We start from the raw sequence: 25,718 nt of genomic DNA on the forward strand, positions 1-25,718 counted from the left end.
CGTACGAGTTTATCAGAAGACCGATCAACTTCAATTTTTATCGATTACTTAATTTCGTTACACAGATAGGTGTTTAATATTCAATTTTGAAGAAAGAAATGATTTACTTTTATCGGTTCATCGATAGTAAGAGGATGATACAAACATGATGATGACAAATTCTAAGGTAAATTTAAAATAGTGATTTTAAGTGAGATAAATTGTGACTTTTCTAGCATTTGCTTTTCTTGTTAAAAACTTCAATTTAATGTCGGAAACTGTTCATTGTAACATTCATTCGTTGTACGAATAGAATATCTTACTATTACGAGTCGATTAAATCAAATATTCTTAACTCTACAGCTTCTTGGAAAAATCGTTATCAAGGTTGGTACTATATATATTTCCGGTATAGTAATGGTAATACTTCGTCTTCCAAAATCAGTTCATAATTCCCATGAATTTTTACATTCTCATAACGAATAACATCTACGGTGAAATATTTCTTCTACATTCATTTATAACACGAAAGTTTGGATTTATTGGAACTGAGAAGAACCGAATGAGAGAAAACGTCGAGTCTAATTCTCCATGAAACTACAAAGAACTAATAATTCTTAATTTAGGGAACGAAACCAAAAAGAGTTAATACTCGTGTCTCTGAATTCGTTTCACCGATGTCGGAGGATGTAGACGTAATAAAATTAGGGAGCGTGTCAAAGACGAGGAAGCGGTCGGTTTAAAGAAACGCCGATCGACCACCCACAACACGTAACCCTTTTATCTCGAGCCGCGTCCCTTCGACTAGATCCCTTTATTTCGGGGAAAACATTTTGTTTCTAGCAGATGCAACGCGCCGCTCATTTTATAGTATTCTCTATTACGACCATCTACATTGCCATAAAGTTTCTAATAATCCAAATAAAATTTATGTATTTAAGTCGATGAACTACGAACCTTTGATAATCTTCGCGTACACTTTGCGATACACGAATTTAAGGTATTTTATGACGATTTCGTGGGTGGTCCGAACAGGCGAACGGATGTGCATGATAAATATAAAACAATGTTACATCAGCTATTTTCGACGTGCAAAGAGTGCAAATGCTTGCAAGAATTGGCTTAGAGTATGATTTCTGAATTCGCTTTGTAGATACAAGAGAAATCTAGCACTTAATAGCGCTAGGAATCCTCTATACCTTATATACTGTCCATATTCTGTAGGAATGCTTCATTAGAAACGTGATTGCAAAATAGTTTCCACATAAAAGGAAAAGTACATGTAGATACATTGAAATAATTCTAACTAATGTTGTAATTGTAGCCGTGAAATAAAATTCCAAGGTTTCCCATAATATTTTTTTCATTAGGTACCATGTTTCTTCCATCTGAAATCTGCAATTTGATGAAATTTAAAGAAATTCAAGTATTTACGACGTTTCCGTAAACTATTGTTTGACTCTTTGCGGATTAAAGTAAAGACACGTTTTATAAGAGAGAAACAGCCAAAATAGTCTTATATTCTCCAACGAATGCGATGTACAATCGTACGGAACAAACGTCCCACTAAAAATCCTAAAAGAAAACGGAAAAGGAAACTAGAAGGAAAAGAACAAAAAAAAAAAAAAAAAAAGAAAAGAAAAAATGCAAACACACAGGAAGAAGCTCTAAAAGCTCGTAAATCCTAATGAAACATCCATCGATAACCGACGATCCCCTCTCCTTTCACATCCCTTGCAACTTCGATAGCTCAATCTCGGTGGCTTGCGTCTGGGCGTAGATTTACAAACAGCGAAGGGGTCGGTAAATTTCGATTCTCTGACATAATACCGGTTCCATTCAGCGTGTAAGGTTGGGCAAACGTTCCGAAGGAACGGGGAAGCTGACACACGTCGCCACGAAATAACCGACGGCTAGGGGTGGTAATTGTGCGTCTGGAAGGCAGCGAGCGCGTTGCATTCGAAGGAGGAGGCGGCTGGTCGGCAGTTCCTCTTTCAACGAGACGGCAAACTTCGCAGGCGACGCACAATATCTCCGCGGCTAAACGCCGCAGCCCTTTATCAATGTTATGGCGGCCGGCCGCGGTTATAAATAATGGCAATTGCGCGAAACTTAGCCCGACGAGCGAACCGCACCGCCGCCTCCGGGCCATTTCCAACTTGCGGCTTTCGACGCCTCCCGTCGGAGCGAGTTACGCGACCTGCACCAAGTCTCAAATTTTTTTTCACGAGCTATGGGAATGGCGTGTCGCAACATTGCGAAGAGTTGAAAAAATTGTGCAAAGTTTCGAGATAGCTGGTGATAATAGGTTGAAAGTTTACGAGATCAGGAGAAATTTAGATTTGCACGAGACAGTGGATTTTGAGGTCTGCACGATTTTCAGAAGCCTAAACCTTCTCTTAAATCGTGAATCAATCGTAACACATAAACGTTAACACTGAAATTAAGAATAATTTAGATGTTAATAAAACTGACGCCCGTAAATGGTTAAACTTTGAAGAATCAGGTGAAGAGGTTATTAAATCGTTGACTGATAGGTCTGAAAATGGCTGAATAACTTGCAAGTAGCGAAAAGTACGATTTGCTTTTGAATTAAAAATTATTTTAAGGATCGCGGATAGCTCGAAGTATCAAGAAATAATTTCCAATAAACCGATACAACTATTTCTCGTTAAAAAATCGATAGAACAGCTCAATGCCCGATGTTAGCACTAGTGGAGTGTAATTTAAATAATAAATAAGAACAGCAATGCTTACAGTGATACTCACTGGTCTTGGATCGCGGTTCTCGCGGCCCATCCACAGTTACTTTAATGGCCTTCGTGTACGTGGCAACTTGCGGTGGCGTCGTGGACACGGTGATGGTCAACGTGAAGCTCTTCCCTGAAACCACGAGATACAAAAATATTAGTTTTCGTCGCATCATATTTCGTCGTCTTTTTTTTTATCATTATAGATTGAAACAGAAGTTCGCAAACGTGGCTGGCCGACCGAAACTCTGGTAGTAACCAAATTAACCGTCGGTAATGTATCGAGGGCGTCGTCGACGGTGATGGTGACCAGTCAACACGATCGTCCTATGGGGGTGGTTGAGTCCAGTTATGTTAAAAAGCCTATTAGGGACCTAACGACGAAAAACAACCCCCTTTACTTCGTATAACTCGTGAAAGTTTAAGGGCAGCTGATGAATTTTTACTCTGTTCCTCTTTCACTTTCTCTTTGATTCAAGACATCATTATTGTCAGTTATTTTGTCGTATTTTACAAAGTAATGTTATTTAAAATTCATAATAACATTTATAATAATCTAATCTCTTCCGAATCTCTCATATTTTACCACAACATAATTCTCAAAAAGGTACGAACTTTCCAAACAATTCGATATTGTTATATATACTAAAATAGTATATATACACTAGTATATTACTAAAAAAAAAGAAAAACAACAAGTAGTATACAGAGTTGTTTCCTAATTTCTAAACAGAAGCATAATAGTTTATTCCTGTTCCAAATAACTTGTTCTCTAAATTACAACGAGAGAATGGTAAATGAACCGGTTTGAAAATCGAACTTGGGTGACGGGGAATTGCTCATCGAGAATCGTAGGACGTGGAAAGAAAGAAGGGGCCAAGTTATTGGGGGTGACCTTTAATGGTTCCACGGCGACTGGCACCAAGGGTGATACCTACGTGTGCACGGTTGCCCGTGGAACCACTAACTTCAGTTGGGTGAAAAGGTTTGCCAGGGCTCGGCCATGGAGGATGCCGTGACTTGCAACAAACTGACGGGATTCCCCGCTCGAAAACGAGAAGCTCGCGTGGTGAACCACCGTGTGGCCACGCTCGACACTCGCCATTATTCCCCCGATACTTTCTCCCTTTCTTTCCTCCTTTCACCAGCGGTAATAATCTTACAGTCGTCTAAAGAAAGAAGTTTCAACTAGTTGCAAAGCATTTCCTCGAATTGGCAGATCGAAAATTTTATGACAGAGTACGTAGTAGTCTGTTTGAAAAATAATAAGTCTATATCTTTGTAAGTTGTTACGCGAGTTCTATCTACCGTATCTATTCTATTTAGTTGTTACTGCCATTTTGTAGTTATGACTACGAATCAATATTATCGGCGAAATTTTACAAGTCAGGAATCTGTCTTCATAAGTTACGAGTCCGAATTTGTACAGTTTTATTCTTTTCTGGTTTAATTCTACGAGTTTCGAATCAGGTGATTGTCCAGTCTGTCGTAAAATCGTAAATTCGTAGGAAAGAACTATGTAATTTCTAATCTCTAATCAAATCTCCAATTTGTAACTTGCCAAAATTCGATAACATTGTTAATAATCAATGAAATCATTGGTGACTATTGTAAAATCCATTCATAGAAACTCCACCATTTTTCCAGACAGACACTGTACATAAGTTTCTTATTGCAACTGTTTTATTGAAAACTTAAGACATCATCCTAACTTCGCTGTGAATCTTTTGCAATCTTGCCTAAAACCGCAGTTTTATGAAACAATAGCGAAGCAATTGCAGAATAATATAAAATCGAATTATTTCGGATCAAAATTTAATTTAATAGAAATACATGTAACAAGGAGATAATCACATTATTGATTAGAAAAATTTACAATAATATGACTAAATTATGGATATCCTTTGAACGTAACTTACTAACGATAAGTATGAAATAATCACGATAAGACATTGAATGTAATTCGAACAATAATTCTTCTCTATTTCTTTGTCGTCTCCCACTTCCCTTTGGAAGAATGTTTGCCATTTATAAAGGAATTAGATGCGATAGCGTGATAGGAGTTGTGTGAACTCGTATGGCAGATAACAGTGATTCACTTTTAGAATCGTGTAGAAGCGTCAGGAAGGGTGGGATAGAAAAAGCCACGCGATCAGCGATCCACTCGGGGTGAGAAACGATGAGGGCGAGAGAAAGAGTGAAAGAGGGTGCACGTGGAATTGCGGTGAACCTCTGCGTGTGCAACCACCGTGTTCTGCGTGGCACCACTTTTTTTTAACGCAACATTGTCCCCTCTTTAACGAGCGTTTTATCGAAACATCCCTTGCCTGATTCCAAAGATATCCCCTGTCATTTGCGATCTCATGTTCAATCAACGAATATCGCTTTCGAGCTCAACCTCTACATTGTAAAAGAAATTCTAATTTTCCGGAGACTTCGTCTTTGGTTTCGGTAATGTATAATCTAATTAATGATCTGACACACAGAGATGGGTGAAAGAGAATTTATAAAATAAGAAGAATAGAAAGACGTTTTTGTGGTTCTACAAAATGAATTTATATTTAATAAGCGCAACGAGAAAATATAATATATACTTCAGGATAGATGATTGTAATGTATGATAGAAGTTTGTGGTACGATAAAAAATATTTAATACAAATATTATTATTATTAAATTTGTAATGTATCTGTAGAGAAAGGGATGAGGTATACATGACATTTAATCACTAATATGTTGAACATTTTACTTAATTGTTCTGTAATTCCATTAAACGTGATGACACCTGTAAGGTAACACCTGTCTAGGTTAGCCAATGAAACCTCACTGGCGGGCAGAGGCAGTAATTAAAGGATAAATGTAGTGACTGGACTTTACAAACGAGACGATCGTCCTTTCAAACAATTTCTCGACCGATCCCTTCGAGAGCGCAAACGATTCTAATCTCCACCAAGTCCGTTATGTCAATCGTTGGCCGAAAAGCGTTGTCCTTATCAGAAATCAAATCGCAACAGTGTTCGCGGTTTCTTCGCGATTCCTAAACAGTATCAATTTTGAACTTTCTTTTATTCGCTACTATACTTATTGATAGATGCTGGTTTCTAGGAATTTGGCTAACTGCAATAGAGAAATTAAGTTAACAGATTCAATTTAAACGAATTCTCTTGCTGGACTTAAAGTATACGATATTTTCCTAATCTCTCGTTGTTATATCAGAAGCTAACGGTGTCTCATAATATACAACAATTTTAATCATTCTGTGCAAGCTTCAAGATTGAAGTTTTAAATATTGAAATTTCGATCACTCAAATAATTCTACCTTCTACTGTATGCTCAAATTATATATAGAAATTGGAATTTTTCTGAAATTTACGTATCAATTGCTAGTGCGATGGAATGGAAGAAACTGCTCTAAACAAGTAAAGAATTGAATGTGATAAACAATAAAGAGTTAAACTGAACAGTTGCCGAGTGTGGATGAATATAAGTAAAAAAAAGGGGGGAGGATAGGCAGAAATGCGTAGAGATCGATTTCCTGATAATGCTCGTTAACATACGATTCTCAGGGAAAATGTGAACCGTACGTGTACACGGCTAGCAGAACGGTGTAGATTGTTGCGGGGCCGTTGTCGAGCTAACTAATTAATTTCAATTTTCCCAAACGAATCGCAAATGTGCTATTGTACGCTGATAACGAATTGATTATGGTCAGGATGAACTGCCGTCAGCGAAAACCGGTCCACCTTTCCTTTAAAATCATCGTTTTGCCTCAAATACGACGAAATTACGAAATATATAAATATGCGAACATTGCGTGCAAACTTTTGCGGAATATTATGTAATTGCATATAATTATTGGAATTGTATCATTTAAATCTTTTAACAGATGCTATTCTTTTAGTGAAACTGAGACACGTGAGCGAGCACTAACAGCGATGTTTATTGAGTATCATGCGTTCGTTATACGTAATGATTCATACGTACTAGAATATCTGACAGTCTCACGTAAATGGAATAATTAATGCTGATTACTAAGAAAATTATTAGCAATCAGAATTCTCTATTCGTATAAGATAATGATTAAAAGCGTAGCAAAAAGTTACGTTAATGAAACTGTTTGTAATACGAGCTAAATTTTATACGTAAATATTACAGATGACAGTTCTACTATCCTCTTCCAAATTTTCCATTTTCTTAAAATAGTCTAGATTCGAAGAAACCAGAACACGTCGCCCCAGAATCTTGTAATATCGATGATAAGCTATAGCCCTGTTCCCGCACGTTCGTCTGCAATGCCAGCTCTATCGCGGCAAGGTCTGGATCGTTTCCACCCCCTTCAACCCTAAGCTCTGTAACGAGATAGATCATTTGGGCGCTTATAGTTTCAGCCCTACGAGCAGACGGATACCCTTCAACTTTCCACTCGCGAATAAATCTATGTATCTAGCGATGGAGTCTCGTCAGATCTTGTACAAATTTACTTAATTTTAAACACCATAGGATACGGGTCGTAATTTTTTGGACGATTTTTTCCAAGGAATTTATCTTCGGCGTTTCCACTCCATAATAATTTCCAATTCTTCTAGAAAGAGAACGAAACCTAAAATTTCTATCACACAGGCATACAAAGGAATATTCATGATTGTTAGAGGAAAGAATTCTGTTGACGTTTCCATTGCAAAATAGTTTTCGAACCTTCCGGAAACAGAATGAAAGCTAACCTTTCCGTCACATGCATACAGAGGAATGTTTTCGAGTTCGACAAACGGTAGGATCATTAGGGATTCGCTGGAGAGTTTGGCGCGCATCGGTTCTCCCAGGGAATATTCAAGGAGCCAGGGAGTCGCAGGAATCCTGACGAGAGACACTTCTCTTACATTCTTCATCCTAGCTTATGTTAATTCCGCGCTCGACGAAAACAATTGAGAGCTAATCCCAGACAAATGACTGGCGCGCTTCTGTGAGCTCGAGGGTGGATTCAACCCCCTCGTTGTCGGATAGAAAATTCGGGTATTTCATGGTTTCGAACGTCCTCCCTCCCCCTATTTTCAACCCTAATTCAGCCCTTAAATCTATTCTACCATTCGTCTTGCGATTTCAATACAAAATAAACTATCCTAACTGTGACTGACAATAAGAATATATTAGTCATTGACAGTTGAGATATTGGAAAAGAATCATAGCAGTTAACTCTATCATTCATCCGTGAGAAAAATGTCTGCATGTGAGTTGTATAATAATCAAACAACCTGTGACTCTCATCATTTATATGAAGGGAACGCTTTTAATAAAGTAAAGAAGACACGTTAAAAATATGTCAGAATATAATTATAACTTAATATTCAATTATTTCAATATATCTTAATGTAACCGCAGTGACTCCTCAGAAAATACTTTGCAGCCATCCATACAATAGCAAAATTTTTCATGACGCACCCCTTTTTTCTATGAAAGAACATAGCTCGGAATATAATCTTAGCTTGATATTTATAAACATTGCCAATATATAAAATATATATAATAAAAGGAATATTTTGCAACCTCAATCTTCCATGTAATCCGCGTAACACGTGTGCTAATTGAAAAGAATAAAATCATTCGATAGAAAGAATCTGTCTCAACATCCAATATAGCGCACAACCAAAAAGCAAAACACGAAAGATTTTCACAGAGATGTTCGAAGTAGGTCAAAGGAGTTACCTAATCGGCAGGCACGAAACAACCCTAATAACGTTAATTAAAATCCAAGTGAAACCTCAATTAATATCGGCCGTCCCTGTTTCCAGGGGCGTCGGCTCTTTTCAAGCCCCTTCTCGTCGTTTCCGCGCGAAACGAGCCTGTTCTCAGGGGGCGAGACTTCGACGAAGGAAAGTAAAGAGGAGGTTGCTCGGCGGTGGTGCGGACAAATAAAACCCATTACCCACCCCAAGACGACGTCGTCGTCTCCTCGAGTTCGGTTGGCACACCAATCAACGACTCGGCAACCCCTGCGAAACGTCCAATTTTCGAGGTCGTCGCGGCCGCTTACGAGAGGACTCTTTTCCTCGAGGAAAAACGAGGGTCGTCGCGAAGGCGTCCGCGACCTACCCTTACTACGCGGCCGAATTCTTTGAGCTTCCTTCCCACCAAACCTCCCTCCTCCACAGTTTTCTTCCCGTAACGCAGCGTGTCAACGCGAAGATCAACAACTCCGTAGTTTAGTGAATGAAGAAGAAAGGGGCGGATTCATTGCGAACTAATTTCACGAGTTACGTGGTTCTTCTTGCGAAGTCTGTTTGACTGTTGCAGAATATTCTCGCGAGAAGGGAAGTATACTTTGAATTTGAATTTTAGAGGGAGACTATATAGTGTTTGCAAGAGTATTTTATACCTTTTTCTCAAAGATGCTGTTTGATTGGTGCATCAAGTTCTCGTGGATGAATTCGTAGAAATATCTGGATCCAAATTTTCCGCGGACAATTGTCAGGACTTATAGTTCTTGATGTTTCTTTTTGCAAAGACTGTTCATATTTATCGATTGCTTTTGCTGCTTTTTTTTCTTTTTTTTGAGAATGCTTTGGCTATTGCATAGCGTTACCATTAACAACTATGGAAATATATTTTGGAAAAGGAAGATAGTGTGACTTGTAGCTTGGTACTTTTTTTTCAACGAGACTATCGCTTGAAAAGATTGTTTTTTTGATCGCTTGATGTATGACCTTTTTGTAGGTAAATTTGTGAAAATATCTCCTATATCCAAATTTTATGAGAAGGAAAAAGGTCGTTTGCATTTGACGCTTTGTTACGGGGACAGAGTTTTAAAAATTAGTTGGATAAAAGACTCACCTCTGCCGCTTCTCCCGACGAACCTAAGATCATTGAACTTGGCCACCTGGTTCTTCATCAGAGCGGTCGAGTTTCTCAGCTCAGCACAGCAGTTCTCGTCGTTACCAGCACGAACAGTGACTAAAGTGCCATCGCCGACCTCGCCTAGAGCCACCACCTTGAAGGCTACCGGAAGGGTCTTGTTGGACCTCCAGTGAGCTGGCAATACGCTGCAGACCAAGTGAGGGGACCCTGTAATGGAATTAAATATACTTAACCTCACAATTAAACCAGGAACATAACATTTTCAGACATCTATCGCCTCCCGTATATCAATATTAATTAATTTTCTGACTATGATTAAACGACATGCACGAAGATATTTTTCGATTGAAAAGTTTCTCTATTATCTGCCTACTTGACAACTAACTTTATATGTAGTTATACATGCAGACTATGATATATACAATTTTTTAACTCTTTGAATCTTGCCTTTCTGTCTCTTTTTCTTTGAAAGCTTGAAACTCTGTCTTTCACACATAATTTGAATCTTTCTAACATTTACGTAAACGTGTATTTTGTATAATTTAGAATTAAGCGATATGAATCGTTAAGCATCAAACATTTTACATGTTACAATTTGTTGTTAAGAGCACAGATACGGGCGAATTCTAACAAAATACAGCGGATGTTTATGCATTTATGGGAAATTTGAAGATGTAGAACCTACTTAGGTCCTATTATCTGCGCGACAGAACATTAACGATCCGAATCATAGACAAGTCGATCATATAACAGAAAACTCCATAGCTATAATTTTTCGTTCACATGAAACTTTACACGTCCAACTAATTGTAAGTAGATTCGTCCGATCGACATTAGACACCAACTATAATTTCGGCTCAGTATGTAGACTCCACCTATATTTACACGTTTTCCTAGTCGATAACTTGTCTCCCTATGCACCTACATTTCTACTAAACTCAATTTTCATACAAAAGAGAGTCTGTTTTATATACTAAAACTAGAATAAACAAAATAAGATACTATGTAGGTTTCACTTTCCAAAACAAAATCATTGAACGCGTTTGACATATAGTAAAAGATTCTTGTACAGAAAAAATTAAGTTCGTTAAAAATGCACGTAAATGAAGATACGATGTGTGGTAAAGATTCCCATAAACGCGTAAAAATCCACAGTATACCGATCGTTTCTCGCGTATACCTGTCCGAACGAGTTCTCCAGGGTGCTCGCTGACGAAGTCACCGAGGGTTCTCTCGGCCAGGATGTCGCTGGTCATCTTGGTGTAAGCATCGGTCAAAGGAGAAACACCCGACTCCGGCGAGGCGGCAGCGCCAGGAGCCGAGGCTCCTGTCAACTGCATCCTGTCGCTGGTTCCGCCGCTCTCACTGGGAGCACTCGCTGTTCCACAGCTGGACTCGTTGCTGGACCCCCTCACCGAGCCAGCGCCGCTTCCGGATACCGTGCTTCCGCCACCGCCGCCGTTGCAACGGCCGAATATATCCATAGGCAGTCAGAACGCCGGATGATACATCCTTCCATTCGGTTCACTGCTGGAACTTCTCGGCTCTTACGAGGATCCTCACCCGGTGCACCTCTTCCTGGGTCAGGGTTCGCGACCTGACATGGCGCTGCCCGACGCTCGACGATTCTTTCTCCGATTACTTTGATACACTCTTTTCTTTCGAAGATTTTACTTTAACGGTGAGCTCAGAATAGCATTTGGCAATCTTGAAGAATTCTTTGTATATGTACTCGTGTTATTCTTTCTTCGAGTACTTCTTCTTTCGGAAATTTTGCTTCGATAATGACGTTGAAGAGTTTGTGGAAGATTTTGGAGATTTTGGTAGTTTTTAGAAAGTTCGATGATCCTTGCGGATGAAAGCTTTTAAATGAATTTTTAATGGTGTGAGTCGAGGATCTTCCAAGTTGATTTCTTTGGATGCGATCTTGAGATTCCTTGATTTGTTGGATCTTTGGAGCTTGTTAAGTTTTGTTTCCAGCGGCCCACTCTTCAAGAAACACTATTTACAGGAAATTCTATCTTCCGGTAACGAAGACTCACACGTTGATTAATGCAAGCACCAGAAGTATCTAAGAAAGATTTCAATCTCCTGGTTTCACCTATAACCAAGAAAATTCAGGTCAAAGGTAGATAATGGAGATTCTTAGGGAAGAAAGACAATTGTCCCGTAGTTACTATATTTACGGACTCACATACATATTTTAATAATCTCTACGAAGAATAAGGTGAAAAGAATATTGAAGGGACATTAATTAATTTAAATACCAACTAACTAATACTTTTACACCGCGATATACTGCTCAAAGATCAAAGAGGATTTCCATAAAATTCTAGACTAGGATATATAGAGAAGATGTTAGAAAAAATCCTTAGCGTTGGTCCATGTAATAAACTGAATTCAAAACGATTTAGAAATGTAATGAAAAATACAGAAAAGAAGCTGCTTAGAAAATAATTATCTCTTTATCCTCCAGATTTCCTGCATTTCTAATACCAAACACGGAAGACCCATATTTTCAACTTCTTATACTTTAGTGAAGTTCTCCCCGATACCTATGATTGTAATTAAGTAGCTCTAAAATTTGATATAGATAAATAGAGTTTATATAAACGACATTCTACTGTATTAAAAATTGCGTTACGTGTGATAACATTTGAGTTCGGTTATAGTATTATATTTAAGATATGAAACTTATAATACTATACTTGGCAACTCGTTCAAGTCTTTATCTTTACACCGTTCAAGATTAAAATTTTATCTGCAGCCGCCAACATTCAAACCAAAATTCGCACAATATTTTACCATGATCAAAGTCAAATAGCAGAGACTCGGAAAATAGCATCGCTTCGAAAAGGGCAAGATCGGGACCAGTTAGCGTGATCAAAAACTGTGGGAGAAAGGGTTGGTCCCAGGAGAGTCTCGAGGCAGAGGGTGGAGTGCCGTCGCCGGTGCGACCAACCCTTCCGCTTCTAATCCATTTAACGACGGCTAGCAAGGGCCTTTATCTCGCCTGGAGCCCTTCAATCGGCTCGATCGAGCTTCGAACCGACGCGATACACCCTGAACCGATCGCGTCGCCGCTGATAAAACGCGAAACGAGAAGCTGGTACGGAAAAATGGTGAATAACAGACGGCGAACGAAGAGAGGGAAGAGAAGGAAGAGAGGGTGGCGAGCGTGCCACGTACGAGAAAAAGAGACGAAACGAGTGGTTGACACGGACAGGAACGACTCGCACACTTTTCACGCGGGTCGGCCGGTGACGTCACCGTTCATTCAGTAATTTTTGCGCACGTCACCGGGGCTGACACACCGGATCCAGGTGGTTCCAGGAGGGGTTGGAGCGGGCTAGTGGTGGGGACGGAAAAAATAGGGGAAAAAGAACGCCCGCCGGTAGGCAACCCCCACACGCCACATGGATATCCAACCCCTACGCACGTAACAACCGCGTGTCAAAGTGCACGTGGCACGTTACCACGTTGTTCTGCCAGTGGCAGGCCAGGATAGCGCCGTCAGATACCGAGCAGGATTCGGTAATCGTTCAGACACTCCGGCGCCGCTCCTAATCAGCCACTTGTCATCGGAACGTGTCGCGGATCACCAGGCCATCGGGCATGATAACGAGCGATCGGCGCCTGATTATTCGCGGATTTCCACTCCTTAGCTGAACACACGAAGGCAACGCGTCTTCGCTTCGTACATCCTAAGTAATTAGCTTAATTCGCTTTATTAATGCGGATTTTTTAGAGAAACTCGTATGCAAAATCTTTCGGTCTGACTAGAGATACGAAATTGTTTGACAGATGTTTGAGACAAAAGTCTTCAGATCCAGTCTACGGATAATTGAAGCAATCGGTTAGAGTTGTTAATGTGAATTCTCGAGAGAGACCTTCGTCGAAGATTCTCGGTGTTTGAGAAAGTGGTGATTAGATCAATAAAGTGTGGAGCTGTTTGACGAAAGTTTGAGACGGAGTCTTCTGTTTTCAGGAGTCTACGGATGTAGATTAGAATAATTGTCAAAGTAGATTTTTGAGGGGAACTGTTGCCGAAGATTCCCAATGTTTGATAAGATGGCAATTAGATTAGAGGTATGCAATTGTTTGATAAGAGTTTGAAGGCTGAGGAATTCCGTGTGTAGATAATCAAACCAATGTACTTTGCTGATGTAGATCTTTGAAAGAAACGTTTGTACTTCTTCGGAAACTTCGTCAAAGAGTCCTTTGACTCAAAGATGACGATTAGAGATTATGAAAGCACGATGCTAATGGAGATAGAGGGGAGAAGAATCTTACGACCCTCCTGAAAGAACAACACGGCGACGGATAAGATTCTCGCTTAACTTCGCATTCAAATCTCTTGCTGGGCTACTCTCGTGTTTCCACTTCCGGCGAAAATATTTCCATCGACTCTTGAAAGTATCACGGTAATATCATTCGCACTAATTGCAAAGCTTGTTATATTACTAAAACGATTTTTGACGTTTCTTCTTAAATCCATGACACATCCGAGCATCGAAGAAGAAGAATCTTCCTTCGTGGAGAATTCGAAAGATGCTTCGAAAAAGCGAGAAGAAATTCTTGATTAAATTCTTGAGCATATTCATGGACCTAATCACCAAGTAATACAAGTTCCATTGAAAGAATCGCACTCACTGTCTGGCCGTGTTCACCGCAGCAACCGACGGACTATCACAATCTTCACCGCAACAAAACCTCACTCTCATGGAACCTTCGATTTCCACAGCAAAGCTTCCATCCACCACAATCTTCTCTACTGTCATCGGTCCAGCATAAACGAGATACAAGTTCACGACGTGTTGTTGTCAACCTGCAATCTCTCTATCCACCAAACAATGTACACCAAAATCCCACCAAAGAAACCGATATAATTCAGCACACTTCAACTCTAAACAATTTTCATCTTCAGAGCGTGTGAAAATCCGTAAAGTTTCCGAATGTTCGAAGAATATCTTGGAATGTTCCAGTAACACGAGGGATTGCGAGGTAGCTGGCGGAGAATCCGAGAAGGCTGGCGTGTTTTGGTAGTCACAGTCGTCTCTGAAAATACCCGTCGGGGCCACTAACTATAATTTCGGCGGTTCGTGTGAGGCAACAGCCGTTGACGCACTGGTCCATGCCAACACACGCAGCATCCCTTTCCCCTTTCCTGGTTCCTCTCACACCCCGTGAGCAACCCCACTCCTTCCGCGAGCGTTCGTCTCCGTTCGTCGCACAAGCGTATCCTCTCTTTCTCTTTCACTGGCTCTTTTCGTCTCACATTCTCTGGCTGGCTTGGCCCTCTTTCTCTTTCTCCTCCGTTGCTCTTTATCGCTTTATCTCCCACCGGACCCCTAACCCTCTCTCTAACCTCTATCCTTCTCTTTCTCATACTCACGACCCTCTCTTTCCCACCCCTTTCGTTTCGACCCTTTTGCGGTGTGGCTCGCGTGCGTCTGACGGACCGACGGACCGACGGCTCGCGGGGCGGAGCGGAGCGAAACCGAAGCGGGGACGACTTCGATCGATCGATCGATTCACCGGGTGAATCGGTCGGCGACTTTTTTCTTTCGCGTCGTGGCGTGCGCCAAAATTCGCGCCGACCGTCGTCTCGCCTCGTAACGAGCGTCGTTGCGTTTAATTAGTCGAAAGTTAATGAGGAGACGGACCGAGCGTCATCATCATTGTTCTCGGGTGTTTGCCAGAGAGTTTCCACCCTCTCCCTCCCCGCCGTTGTTTCTCCCTCGTCTCTCGTTTACCCGCCGATATGAGGTTGAGGGCCCCGCGATTTAATATCGAGAACACCCGCGTAACTGGACTCTCCAGCCGGATTAGCGGGATCGTTGGTGTTTTTCAACGGCAACTCGAAACCCAAAGCCCAGTGGTTTCCCGGTTTCGCGGTTTTCGACGCTGCTAACTCGAATTTCTGACGTTCGATGCACTCGCGCTCTGATCGCTCTGCATTTCAGACGTTAGGAGGTGTCCAGGATTGTTTTACTAGAAAAATAGATATCGTATGTGGATAGTAGGATGACGAGTTAAATCGTCAATCGCAAAGCAGAGAAACAAACGCTTGAAATTTTCTATCGCTATTCGTAAAACGTAAAAATTACTGTTTATCGGTAGTAAGATGAATTAAACAGTTAGTTAAAAAGTCGAAAAGTAAATAAAATTTTCTGACGCTTTTCGTAAATTACATGGAACCGAATATACGTACTTTTGGTGGTAACTAACCGTAGGATAAAATCCAATAATCAACCGCAAAGAGGAAAGCGATCTAACAATTTTTATAAAATACGAAATTGAGGGTTGAAATCCTTACTGTATTCCTTACTGTATAATAATCATAACGACTACCGCGATAAACCGTGAATATGCAGCATCGATGCGAATAAAAGATTCTCCTTGATCCACTAATTTAGAAAATAAAAGTTTCACTATGGAAACTCGGGAGAATAAGAATTTACAACGTAAGAAAGTCCCATTTGGCAAGTGAAAAATATGGTATAGATGTCGAGACTTGAAAAACAGAAGATATAAATATAGAATTGAGTAGTTTCAGTACCTAATCGAAAATTATACAGTAGTAGATTAACTGAGTCCAAGTAAATTATATTATGTGTCATTTAGTAGTATAGGACTATAAAAATTCAATACTGTGAAGATGAAATATAAAACTTGATAACCTGCAAATACTTTTTGTAGCCACTGTATAATAAATTGTATTTTGAAATTTTTAATTATAAAAATTAACGAACGTTGGATGACGAGTATTTCAAGAATATAGAACACACGATATCTGAAAATTTTTTATTTAGAATTTCTCGCAAAGTCACAGATGATAGGTTCGGTTTTGGCTCGTTATTATCAGAAGCTTCGTGGAAAATCGGCACGTCATCGAAATATTGACACGTCACAGACGTTTCCTTGGAAGTGTTCTCTCGATTCTTTAGCTTGGTCGATCGAAAACAGCAGACACGACGGTATACACTGCACCGACATACGCTACAATGAAGCTTCACTTTCGAAAATCAAACAGAGAGAACCGCTGGGTCGGCGCATCCTCGCAGCTGCACTGTTTGTACGAACGTGCAAACAATGGAACTACCCATTTCCTGTGCGAATATATCCTGACGATAGCCAGCCGGTCGCGGACTTGCCGCCAGGCAAACACGTACGATTGACGCGCGCGGATCTCCGCTCGAAAGATCGATACTTCCCTCCTCGATCTTCAATGCTTCTTCCCCCACATCGTATCAATCGATCCCCCACTACCCATCAATCTTTCTCATTTGCTCGAACAATCGTCTATCTCTTCGAAAATAAACAGATATTCTACATTTTGTGAAGAATAAGAAAATATTTGGAATTACACGTTTGCTCATGAAATCTCACTGAACGTTAAGATCTAGAGCGTCTTTCAAATATCTTTCAAATATCGTTCAAATATCTTAGAGCCTTTGCTCCTCAAATCTCAGTATCCAACTTCAATTCTCGCATTTTTTAAATTAAAAATTTTCTTCCTCTGCAAGTTCATACTCTTTAGAAGAGCTTTTGTACTAAAATTTTTATTTTCCAAATTCGGAAATCAAGCAGAACCCTACTTGCCCGAAGAACCGAAGCTGTTGGATGAGTAATTAATAATTAGGCAATTATAGAACCTTGCTATAAGGTAAGCTAACTATCTATATCTTCTGTTTTTCAAATCCCAGTATTCAATATTTCTAAATTAAAACATTTTATTTCTCAGAATGTCTACTATAATAAAAATTATACCCTTAAAAACACAGAACGAACTTTCTTACATTCCGAATTTTTATATCTCTGAATTTCTATAGTGAGGTGTAGAATATCAACGTATCGAAATATAATATCATTGATCTGAAACCGTGAAATGGGAGGAGAACGAATATAACCACCGTGGAGCATCGAAGCGCATTAGGCTGACGGAATCAGAGCGAAAACGACGGAACGTTGCAGCCTGGCGCCATGGTAGCCCAACAGTCTGTCGCTTATTTGAATAACAGCAACGAGATTCGCGGAATGAATCGCGCGAACTGGCAGAGAAGTAGCGGTATTCAGCGGCGAACGATCGTCGACGAGACGGTGACAAACAGCGATACGGTGGAAACGTGGAAACCGGACGGCCGTCGTCGTATTGACAAACGACCTAACGCCCGTGTGGACCGTTGCGTTCGACGAGATTCGAATTATCTCTGTTGGAGCTTGTCAATGCAAATGCCATACCTACATTCAATTACCGCTCGTCACGCTTCGATCAGCGCGCGACCGGCCAACCACGGAATATTCCTGCTCGACTTCTTTTTACCATCGTCGATTTTCCCCTCGTTACTGTTTTCACGGATCGTGATTCGATTATTTTGAACAAAACAATTTGTCTATGGCATTAATTCCAGTGGTGTATAATGTAGAACGAACGGTGAAAGATACCAAAGAAGAATATCGAATTGTTAGCGTGTCGAAGCAGCAAGGAACGTTTGCTATTTTATTTTAGGAAAATTGAAATTCATTCACGGTGAAAGTAACATCAAGATCTGTCTACTGTTTTTACTCTTGTCGGCGTTCTTATGGATCTTGTTTCTTTCGTTCGTTTATTTTAAATACAATAATTTTCGTATGGTGTTCAATTTTCAATAATGTATATGTGTAATTTGATGGTTGGAAGATATGAGAGGAGAATATCGTATTGTTAGTACACTGATGTGTTAGAAGTTTATTAAAGTTTGGGAGAACTGAAATTTTTTCTTAATTTGGATGTCAAGTAACTATTATATATTTGCAAGATGTTAAAGAGGTGACTTATTTTAGAAGAATTAAAATTTCTGGAGAGTTTAGATGCCATCTGACTAATATTTTGTCACATGTTACAATGATTAAGTATTGTGATATAGTAGTTCAGTATTCAAGTTACTGAAATATGGCTACTTCATTTTCCTCTCTTTTTTTTTCTTTTAGATAATGTTGATGATATTTTTCTTTTAATTAATAGTGTCTGTTTGTCATACTAAATGTTTTGTTTCTTTTCCTATATCTTTTTATCAAAACACACGAACTCCAAAAGCGTCAGTCGTGTATAATCTAACAATAATTAAAGTAATTGAAGGATTTCCATGAAATTCTACAATGTATAATAATACGCGGAAAAAAGAATGTTAGAAAGAGTTTTAGACGTCTGCTATAGCTTTCGAGACAAATGTAGAGATCTGTCAGTCAATTCAGATCGCTAGATTAGCGCAGCAGACCATGTGACAATAATGACAATAATTAATAGCTCCATTATCGATTAATGATAGTTTCTAGGGTTCGAATGAAGCACGTGCTCCGTGTGCTATTAACGAGCTACATATACTTCAAATCTCAAAAGTAGCAATATCCGAAAGGCGGCTTCCTTTTACAAGTAATATCCAGAAATTTACATTAGAAAAAATATTTTGAAACTATTTCGATCTCGAACGTTAACTTTGATCGATCGTTACGTGGAAGTTACTGTTTCGTCAAAAAGAAAGATAGTTTTACAGTGTATGGATAGTTGGAAATATTGAGACAGAACGGTAGGAATCGAGAGTATGATAACGAGACTAATGGAAACGCAATCCGGAGCACGTGTCGTTAAAGGAAGCGAACGTGATCACGCAACGCGGCGGGATTCATCGAAAAACCGTGTTACGCGGAAATCGATGCTCGTAAAACGAGCACACGGTCGAACGACACATGGAAAACGAGCGGGTGAAACGCGACAAAAAGATCGAGCCCATTCGCGTGATCGCCGCGTCCAACCACCGACGCCCTATTCCCCTTGCAGTCAAGATTCTACACGCGGTAACTTTCCCATTTTTCCTACCGCAAATTCTTACATATTTCTATTAATTTACTTATTATTCTATCTTAAAAAATTATATATTTAAGAACATTTTTAATGTGATTTATAAATGTGATAAATATCTTTGTAAAAATCAAAGTTCAAGTAAATAGTAAGAGACTTTTCATTAAAATTAAAGCATACCAACGTCCTATTTTTACTCTATCAATTGTATTTGATTTCTGGACCACTACAAATTCCTACAGTATCTAAAAGACACTCGTTCTATGAATCACTAGTTCGATGAAAAATCATTCGTAACATTCACTCAAAGAAATCCTTAAGATAATGTAATTCTTCCACGGTGGCTACTGAACAGTGTTTCTATGTAGCAATTCAAAATTCGAATCACGAGCTACCTTTTATAAAAATTAAAATTTATTTACGTCGTATTACGTGGTCCATCCCATAACAAAGAATCCTATCTACAATCCTATAGTGATCAGAAGACGCTCGTTCCTTAAATCAATGAATCGACAGGAAAGAAATTTCTTATAAAGAAATTTTGAATACGACATCCCCTCCCCAAGACAATTTCCAAAGAGTGTCTTTGAAAAATATCTCGCAAAACTTAATATTCATCGTAACAACAGCACATTCTACCTATAATACTACTGTTCAGAAGCCAAGCATTCTTAAGATCATTGCGTTAGAAGGAACCTAATGGTAGCAACACTTAATTAATTAATTATTAATAATTCTTCCACTTATTAAACAGAGTGTTTCTGCATAACAATTAAAAATCCCAATAGCAATGCACGTTTCGCTAAAATTGACATACATGTACCAACATCCTAATACACGACTCACCCCATTCAACCAACAAATTCAACCTACAGAATCCTATAGCGATCAGAAGACACTGGTTCCTTAAATCACATCCACCATAATCTACATCTTCTTCTACCTTCTCACCAAGCCGGCCGTAGTCGAAATACGCACATCGGTCGAACAACAACAACAACAACGGCACGTGTCACGAGGCGGCGTAGTGCGTAGCACGATCGGAAAAAGGAAAAAGTTACGGCGTACCATGCGTGGAAAGCGGCGCGCGTGCTTCGAAACCGGTTCGTCGGTACGCTCGATTGGACAACAATACACGAAGAACGGTACCGGGGCACGAGCAGAAGGAGCAACAACAGCACAGCACCAACAGCAACCGTGCCGCGTGAATACTACGCCGCCCCCTCCCTCGTTCGTCGCCTCTCTCGCCCCCAAAGAGGGGTTAGCCGCCTCGTCTCTATCCCGTAGAGGGTAGTTTCGCTCTAACGAGCACGACCGCCCCACTGGAACTGGAACTCTCTCCCCTCCGTCGACCGTGCGCGCCCCCTTCCCGCGATCAACCGCCCCTACCACGTGCCACGACCACCCCTACAACGACAAAGACGGGGGACGTACGCGGTGCGAGTAGGGGCAGCCACCGACGGAACATGTGTAACACGCAGCCTTGATTACACGCGGGCTTGTAAAAATTATTATTATGGCCGTGAGCGCGCGGCCGCGCATGCAAACCAACCCTATACACCCCCGCGCTCGCCAAATTTTGTTGTTTCCTTTACCGACGCGGGGGTAGACGCACCGACGAGCTGACCTCGGATACTTTCACGCTAATGGGTTCAATGTCAGGCCGAATGAGCTGCAAACGTTTTTTCCATTTTGCCAGTTGTTAATGGTTTTTGTTTAGGTATGGTTTGGGGGAGGGAGTAGATAGTAGTTTTTGGACGAAGAGCGGCACAGATTCGATTGTTTATTTGATTTAGAAAAGGATACATAAGATTTTGATTATGAGGAATTTTGAAAATTGGAGATTTTGAGAAGAGGCTAGTAGAGTAGTTTGGATTGTTTGAATTGTTATTGTTTTGGAAGTCGAAGATTTTAAGAAGAAAATAGCGTAGGTGGTGTGGTTTTCTTCGGTTTTCAGAATATGAATAATTTTAGAGAATGATGCAATCGAAATCATTTTTTCGGTCTTCAGGGTGCGAATAATATTAGAAATGACTGAGGTTTTGAACGAGATATATTTTTAGAGGTGGAGATTTTGAGAAAAGTGTAGTGTAATCTTTTCGATCTTGACAAATGATCTTGTGAATGATTTTGGGGAAAGTTTAGCGAAGTTTCAAATAAGATGTACGGCGTAATTAGAACTTTTTTGATCATGAAACATGAATGATTTTAGGAAAAGATGAAGCAGGATATATTTTTAGTGTTTACACATGGAGATTTTGAAAAAAAAATCATGTAAGTGAAACCGTCTTTACGGTTTTGAAACATGAATAATTTCATACTTGAAACAGGAGATATTTTTAAGAATGATGAGGTGGAGATTTTAAAAAAGAAGGATGATGTGCTTGTTCGTTGTTTAGAAAATAACATTTCAAACAGCACAACGGTAAGAGAAGTATTTTAACTTGCTTACTCACCGTCACATGATGCTATACGATTTTATCTTCTATCATGAAAAAAGAGTTCTATTAAGATCAGTAAATTCTGGATGAATATTCAACACATTTTTTATATAACCTTTATCGATATACAAATTCTTCTTTCCTTATTGAAAAACGATGAACTCTTTCTACTTACCAATTACCATATCCTTCTCTTTACTCGATGCATTTCGCGTCAAACCAGAGTCAGTATCTTGCAACAGTATATCGTTGTCTGAAAATCACGAATAATGAAGAATGAAATTTGAATCTCTGTTTGAAATTTGAAGATGTTCTTAGCGCGTAGAACCGAAGATTCGCATGAGAGGATGGATTTTTGAAGAGATTTAGAAAATGTGTTTGTCACACGGTAAAACTGAATATTGATCGATTTTTATTTCTCATGCAAAAAAGGAAATACTGATGGAAACAATGTATTTCGAAAGTGACACTAAAGGCAATCAACGTGGATCTGTGATTCGTTTGGCGAATACCGCGTTCCATGGAGACACAGAAACAGAAAGAGGGAGAAGGGGGAAACCGCGTTAATTCCTGCGCATTCAATGAAAGAAAAAATACCAGAATACCGTTCCGTGCCAGTAGCTCGATGCGGCTGGCGTTTGTCTGCTTCAGCAGCTCATCAGCCAACCCATTATCCGGATTATATTCCATACCAGAGAAATAAATAACGCGTGAACCGAATAATCGTTGCCATTCGAAAACCGAGATCTGTTACTCAACATGCTCTCGCCAATTTTTATCGTTGCACTCATCAATTTCTCAGACATATCCCAGTAGCGAAAGCCAACTTTCATTTACAAGAAACGATCTATACCGTGAAATGCTGTCGAATGAAAATTAAATAGTTGCTTTTCACGACTTTAGGACTTTATGACTTAATTAAATACAGTTCTTGTACGATACAAGTGCAGATATGTTAGAAGGTGGCTGTACTTCCTAGTACTTTGAGTAAAGAAAAACCAACTTAAAATCAATCACAATCAAATCACTTTTTCACAAATCTGTTAATAAATTAATAGTCAGTGGAGTACATTTCTAGTAATAAAATTTTGCATTTTTTAAATACAAAATCTGTCCCCCTCTCTCTTTTCCAAAAAGTGTTAAAGCTGCTTCCTTGCCGCTGCAAACTCTACAATTGTATAATACGACGATAATAAAACTCATTGACCGAAAACGTATTGGTCAAAAATACAAGTCTTCGGAGAATTTTTTCGAATTTGAACAATTTCTGAAGAAGGATAAACATAGAGAAGGCTCGTTTTATCGTCGAGTGACAACTAACTGACTCGACAAGAAAAACATTTGTCATGAGATCCACGACTTCATGATTTACTTAAATACACTAATAGCCACCGCATAATATGATGAGTATTTTATTGAAAAGTATCGAAACGTATTGGTGAAGAATTAAAGGCGTCAAGCGCAAACGTGGAGAAGGGTCGCCAAAGTTTCAGCAAAGAGAAACATTCACAGCGAGGAAGACAAATTTTTTGAGTTTATAGCGACAATTTGATTGGAGATGGAAAAAATGGTCTTTTCGGGACACGCGATCGTGGATGGTCGATTCACGGGGCCAGTTTGCGAGCGAAGAGTACAAGCGGCTTGCCTGGTTTCTGGTCGAAGTGGGGCTAACCGCAGAATCGGAGGCAAGATGGCAAAAGTAAGTCGAGAGTCGAGGGGCGGCGCTGTGGCCTGGCCAGCCCACCGGCGCATCCTCGTTCTTCTCACTCCGATTCCAACCTAAGATCTGCCAAGAACCAACGTTTGCGAAAACATGAACCCGTATTTTTCCCGCCGTTACTAATTTTTTCCCTCTCCGTAATTCCTGGAAATGGAAAATTCACATCGACGTACCGAGAGGAATGAATAAATTAACGAAGAAGCCTTTGGAACGAGAATCAGCCAGCTAAGCAAACTTTCACAGGCACAGCCACTACTATTCTGGAATTAATTAAATCATGTTCTATCCACGGAAATTAAATTCAGTCTTCTTATGGAAAAAAAATGTTGAAATATTAAATTCAAATACTTGGTCCATAATTTTGTCCTCTTTGTTTCTTGAAACAGCTCGTTATTAATTTTTATGTGAGTTTTCAACACACCTGATTATTTTCTCCGATTCACTTAATAGAATTTAATCAAATAAAACATTACATTTATATAGTTAAAAACCTGCAACCACTAATATTTCTATTATCGAATGAAATCTTCAATATTTCAATAAATTTATAAAACGTCCAATTTATTTGAAAGAAAATTTCAATTCTCGAATAGATTTCAAAATATTTGATTATTTCTTTCAATACATTTAGGAGAATCAATCGAGATGCAAGTTGATTTTCAGTTAAACCCAAATAATTAAAAATCTGCAATCTAATTTTCTCTAAAATCGTGTTAATTCTTCAATTTCAAAAAATTTTCCAAAACTTCCAATTATTTTCTACGATCTGCTTAAAAGAAGAAACAAACTCGGATAACTAAATATTTAATTAAATAATCGTTCGGACTCCAAATATTAAAACCCTATTTTAGATAATTGAAAATTCTAAGATCTAGTTTCGCTGTTCTATCCAAGCAACATTCGACAATTAAAATGAATTTCCAAAAACCCTAGTTCTTCCTCTCTCTGATCCTCCCTAATCCAATCCTCTACCTAAGTCAATCGACCAAAAATGAATGGCGCGCAACAGAACCCTCAACATCGAAGAAAGTTTCGAAAGAGGGTAGCGTAAGGGATGGTCGTTGACTTCCAAATTGCGGCTGGCAACGAAATCCAAAAATCCTTTGGAACTACCGGTAAAAGGGCAGAATAAACATTTCCTGAACGGTTAGTAGCAACGTGGCGGGTGAGGGTGTACAGGCCGAGCGGGAGCTGCGGTTTTGGTGGGCGGAGGTTGCCTCCAGACTGTGAGGGTGCGACGAAAACGAACCATAGTCGTGTTCCAGAAAGAGAAAACGAAAGGGACACGGATCTTCCCTGAACGACTAAAAGTAGACGCGAGATGGTCGTACGCAGGCACCGAGAATGGCGGTTGCTTCAAAGAAAACTCGAATCGTTAAAAACGTCTGGCTGTGTTTTTACATCGCGTAAAGAGATCGCCCTTTGACGAATTATCGACCATGAAAAATTGATTCTGCGAAGAAGTTCCGTTATGGAATTGTGACCAGATTCGTTGTTAAACGTTAGTCCGTCAATAACGAAATAATTTAACTATCGGCGGTTGTGTCAATTCTGAAAAATGCAAATGTTTCACATTTACTAATTTCTACGTTAAGATAACTGCAATGGTTAGAAAGAGTATTGACGAAGCGTTTTTCATTTATCAAGTTCTACGTCTCATTTTTATTGTATCAAATTTTTGTATTCGTTTTAAAGTACTACTAAGTGAAACGAAATTTAACGTACTTAGATTTAATTAGTATGTAAATTCAATTGTTGCCAACCACTGTAGCCACTGTAAGTATATCATACAATTGTATTCTTGTTTCCATTTTAATTATAAAACAAGGGTAGAAAACATTTTCAGACGACTATCAGGTTTGTCATTACAAAATGAAATATTCGATGTGATCCAGTCTCTGCTACGCAAAGTTGTATAGCAAATAGTAACTAGCAATAGCAAGTGGCTCGTGAATTTACATGAACCTAATCGAACTGCAAACCCGCAATCAACTACAATACGATATGTTTTTGGTTGTACGATATATATGAACGTGCGCATCCAAAATGTTCAATGGTAAAAATACGAAATTACAGAGGGAAACACAGAAAACTACATCACTGGACATTTTACAATAGCTGAAGCAAACGTATACTTTTA

General features: G+C 39.4%; 1 protein-coding gene and 1 long non-coding RNA gene across 11 annotated transcripts in view; both read right to left on the reverse strand.

The window, feature by feature from the left end:
• LOC125386272 overlaps positions 1-25,718 on the reverse strand; it is a 336,686-nt gene that overhangs the window by 211,410 nt on the left and 99,558 nt on the right. The window lies entirely within an intron of this gene.
• Positions 1-25,718, reverse strand: part of LOC100643908 (protein lozenge) — a 44,446-nt gene that overhangs the window by 12,842 nt on the left and 5,886 nt on the right. Inside the window, exons 2-5 of one of the 10 annotated variants that reach the window (XM_048411785.1) lie at positions 22,034-22,111; positions 10,757-11,677; positions 9,553-9,783; positions 2,737-2,862 (exon numbers count right to left, since the gene is read on the reverse strand). In XM_048411785.1, the coding sequence (XP_048267742.1) occupies positions 2,737-2,862; positions 9,553-9,783; positions 10,757-11,060 (661 nt within the window). In that variant the 5' untranslated portion in view covers positions 11,061-11,677; positions 22,034-22,111. Of the gene's footprint in view, positions 1-2,736; positions 2,863-9,552; positions 9,784-10,756; positions 11,678-14,229; positions 15,562-20,263; positions 20,699-22,033; positions 22,112-25,718 lie in introns of those variants that run through there. The other 9 variants (XM_048411788.1, XM_048411784.1, XM_048411783.1 and 6 more) reach the window with 9 other exon arrangements.

This window comes from Bombus terrestris, chromosome 14, assembly GCF_910591885.1.
Source record: "Bombus terrestris chromosome 14, iyBomTerr1.2, whole genome shotgun sequence".
NCBI classification, from domain to species: Eukaryota; Metazoa; Arthropoda; class Insecta; order Hymenoptera; family Apidae; genus Bombus; species Bombus terrestris.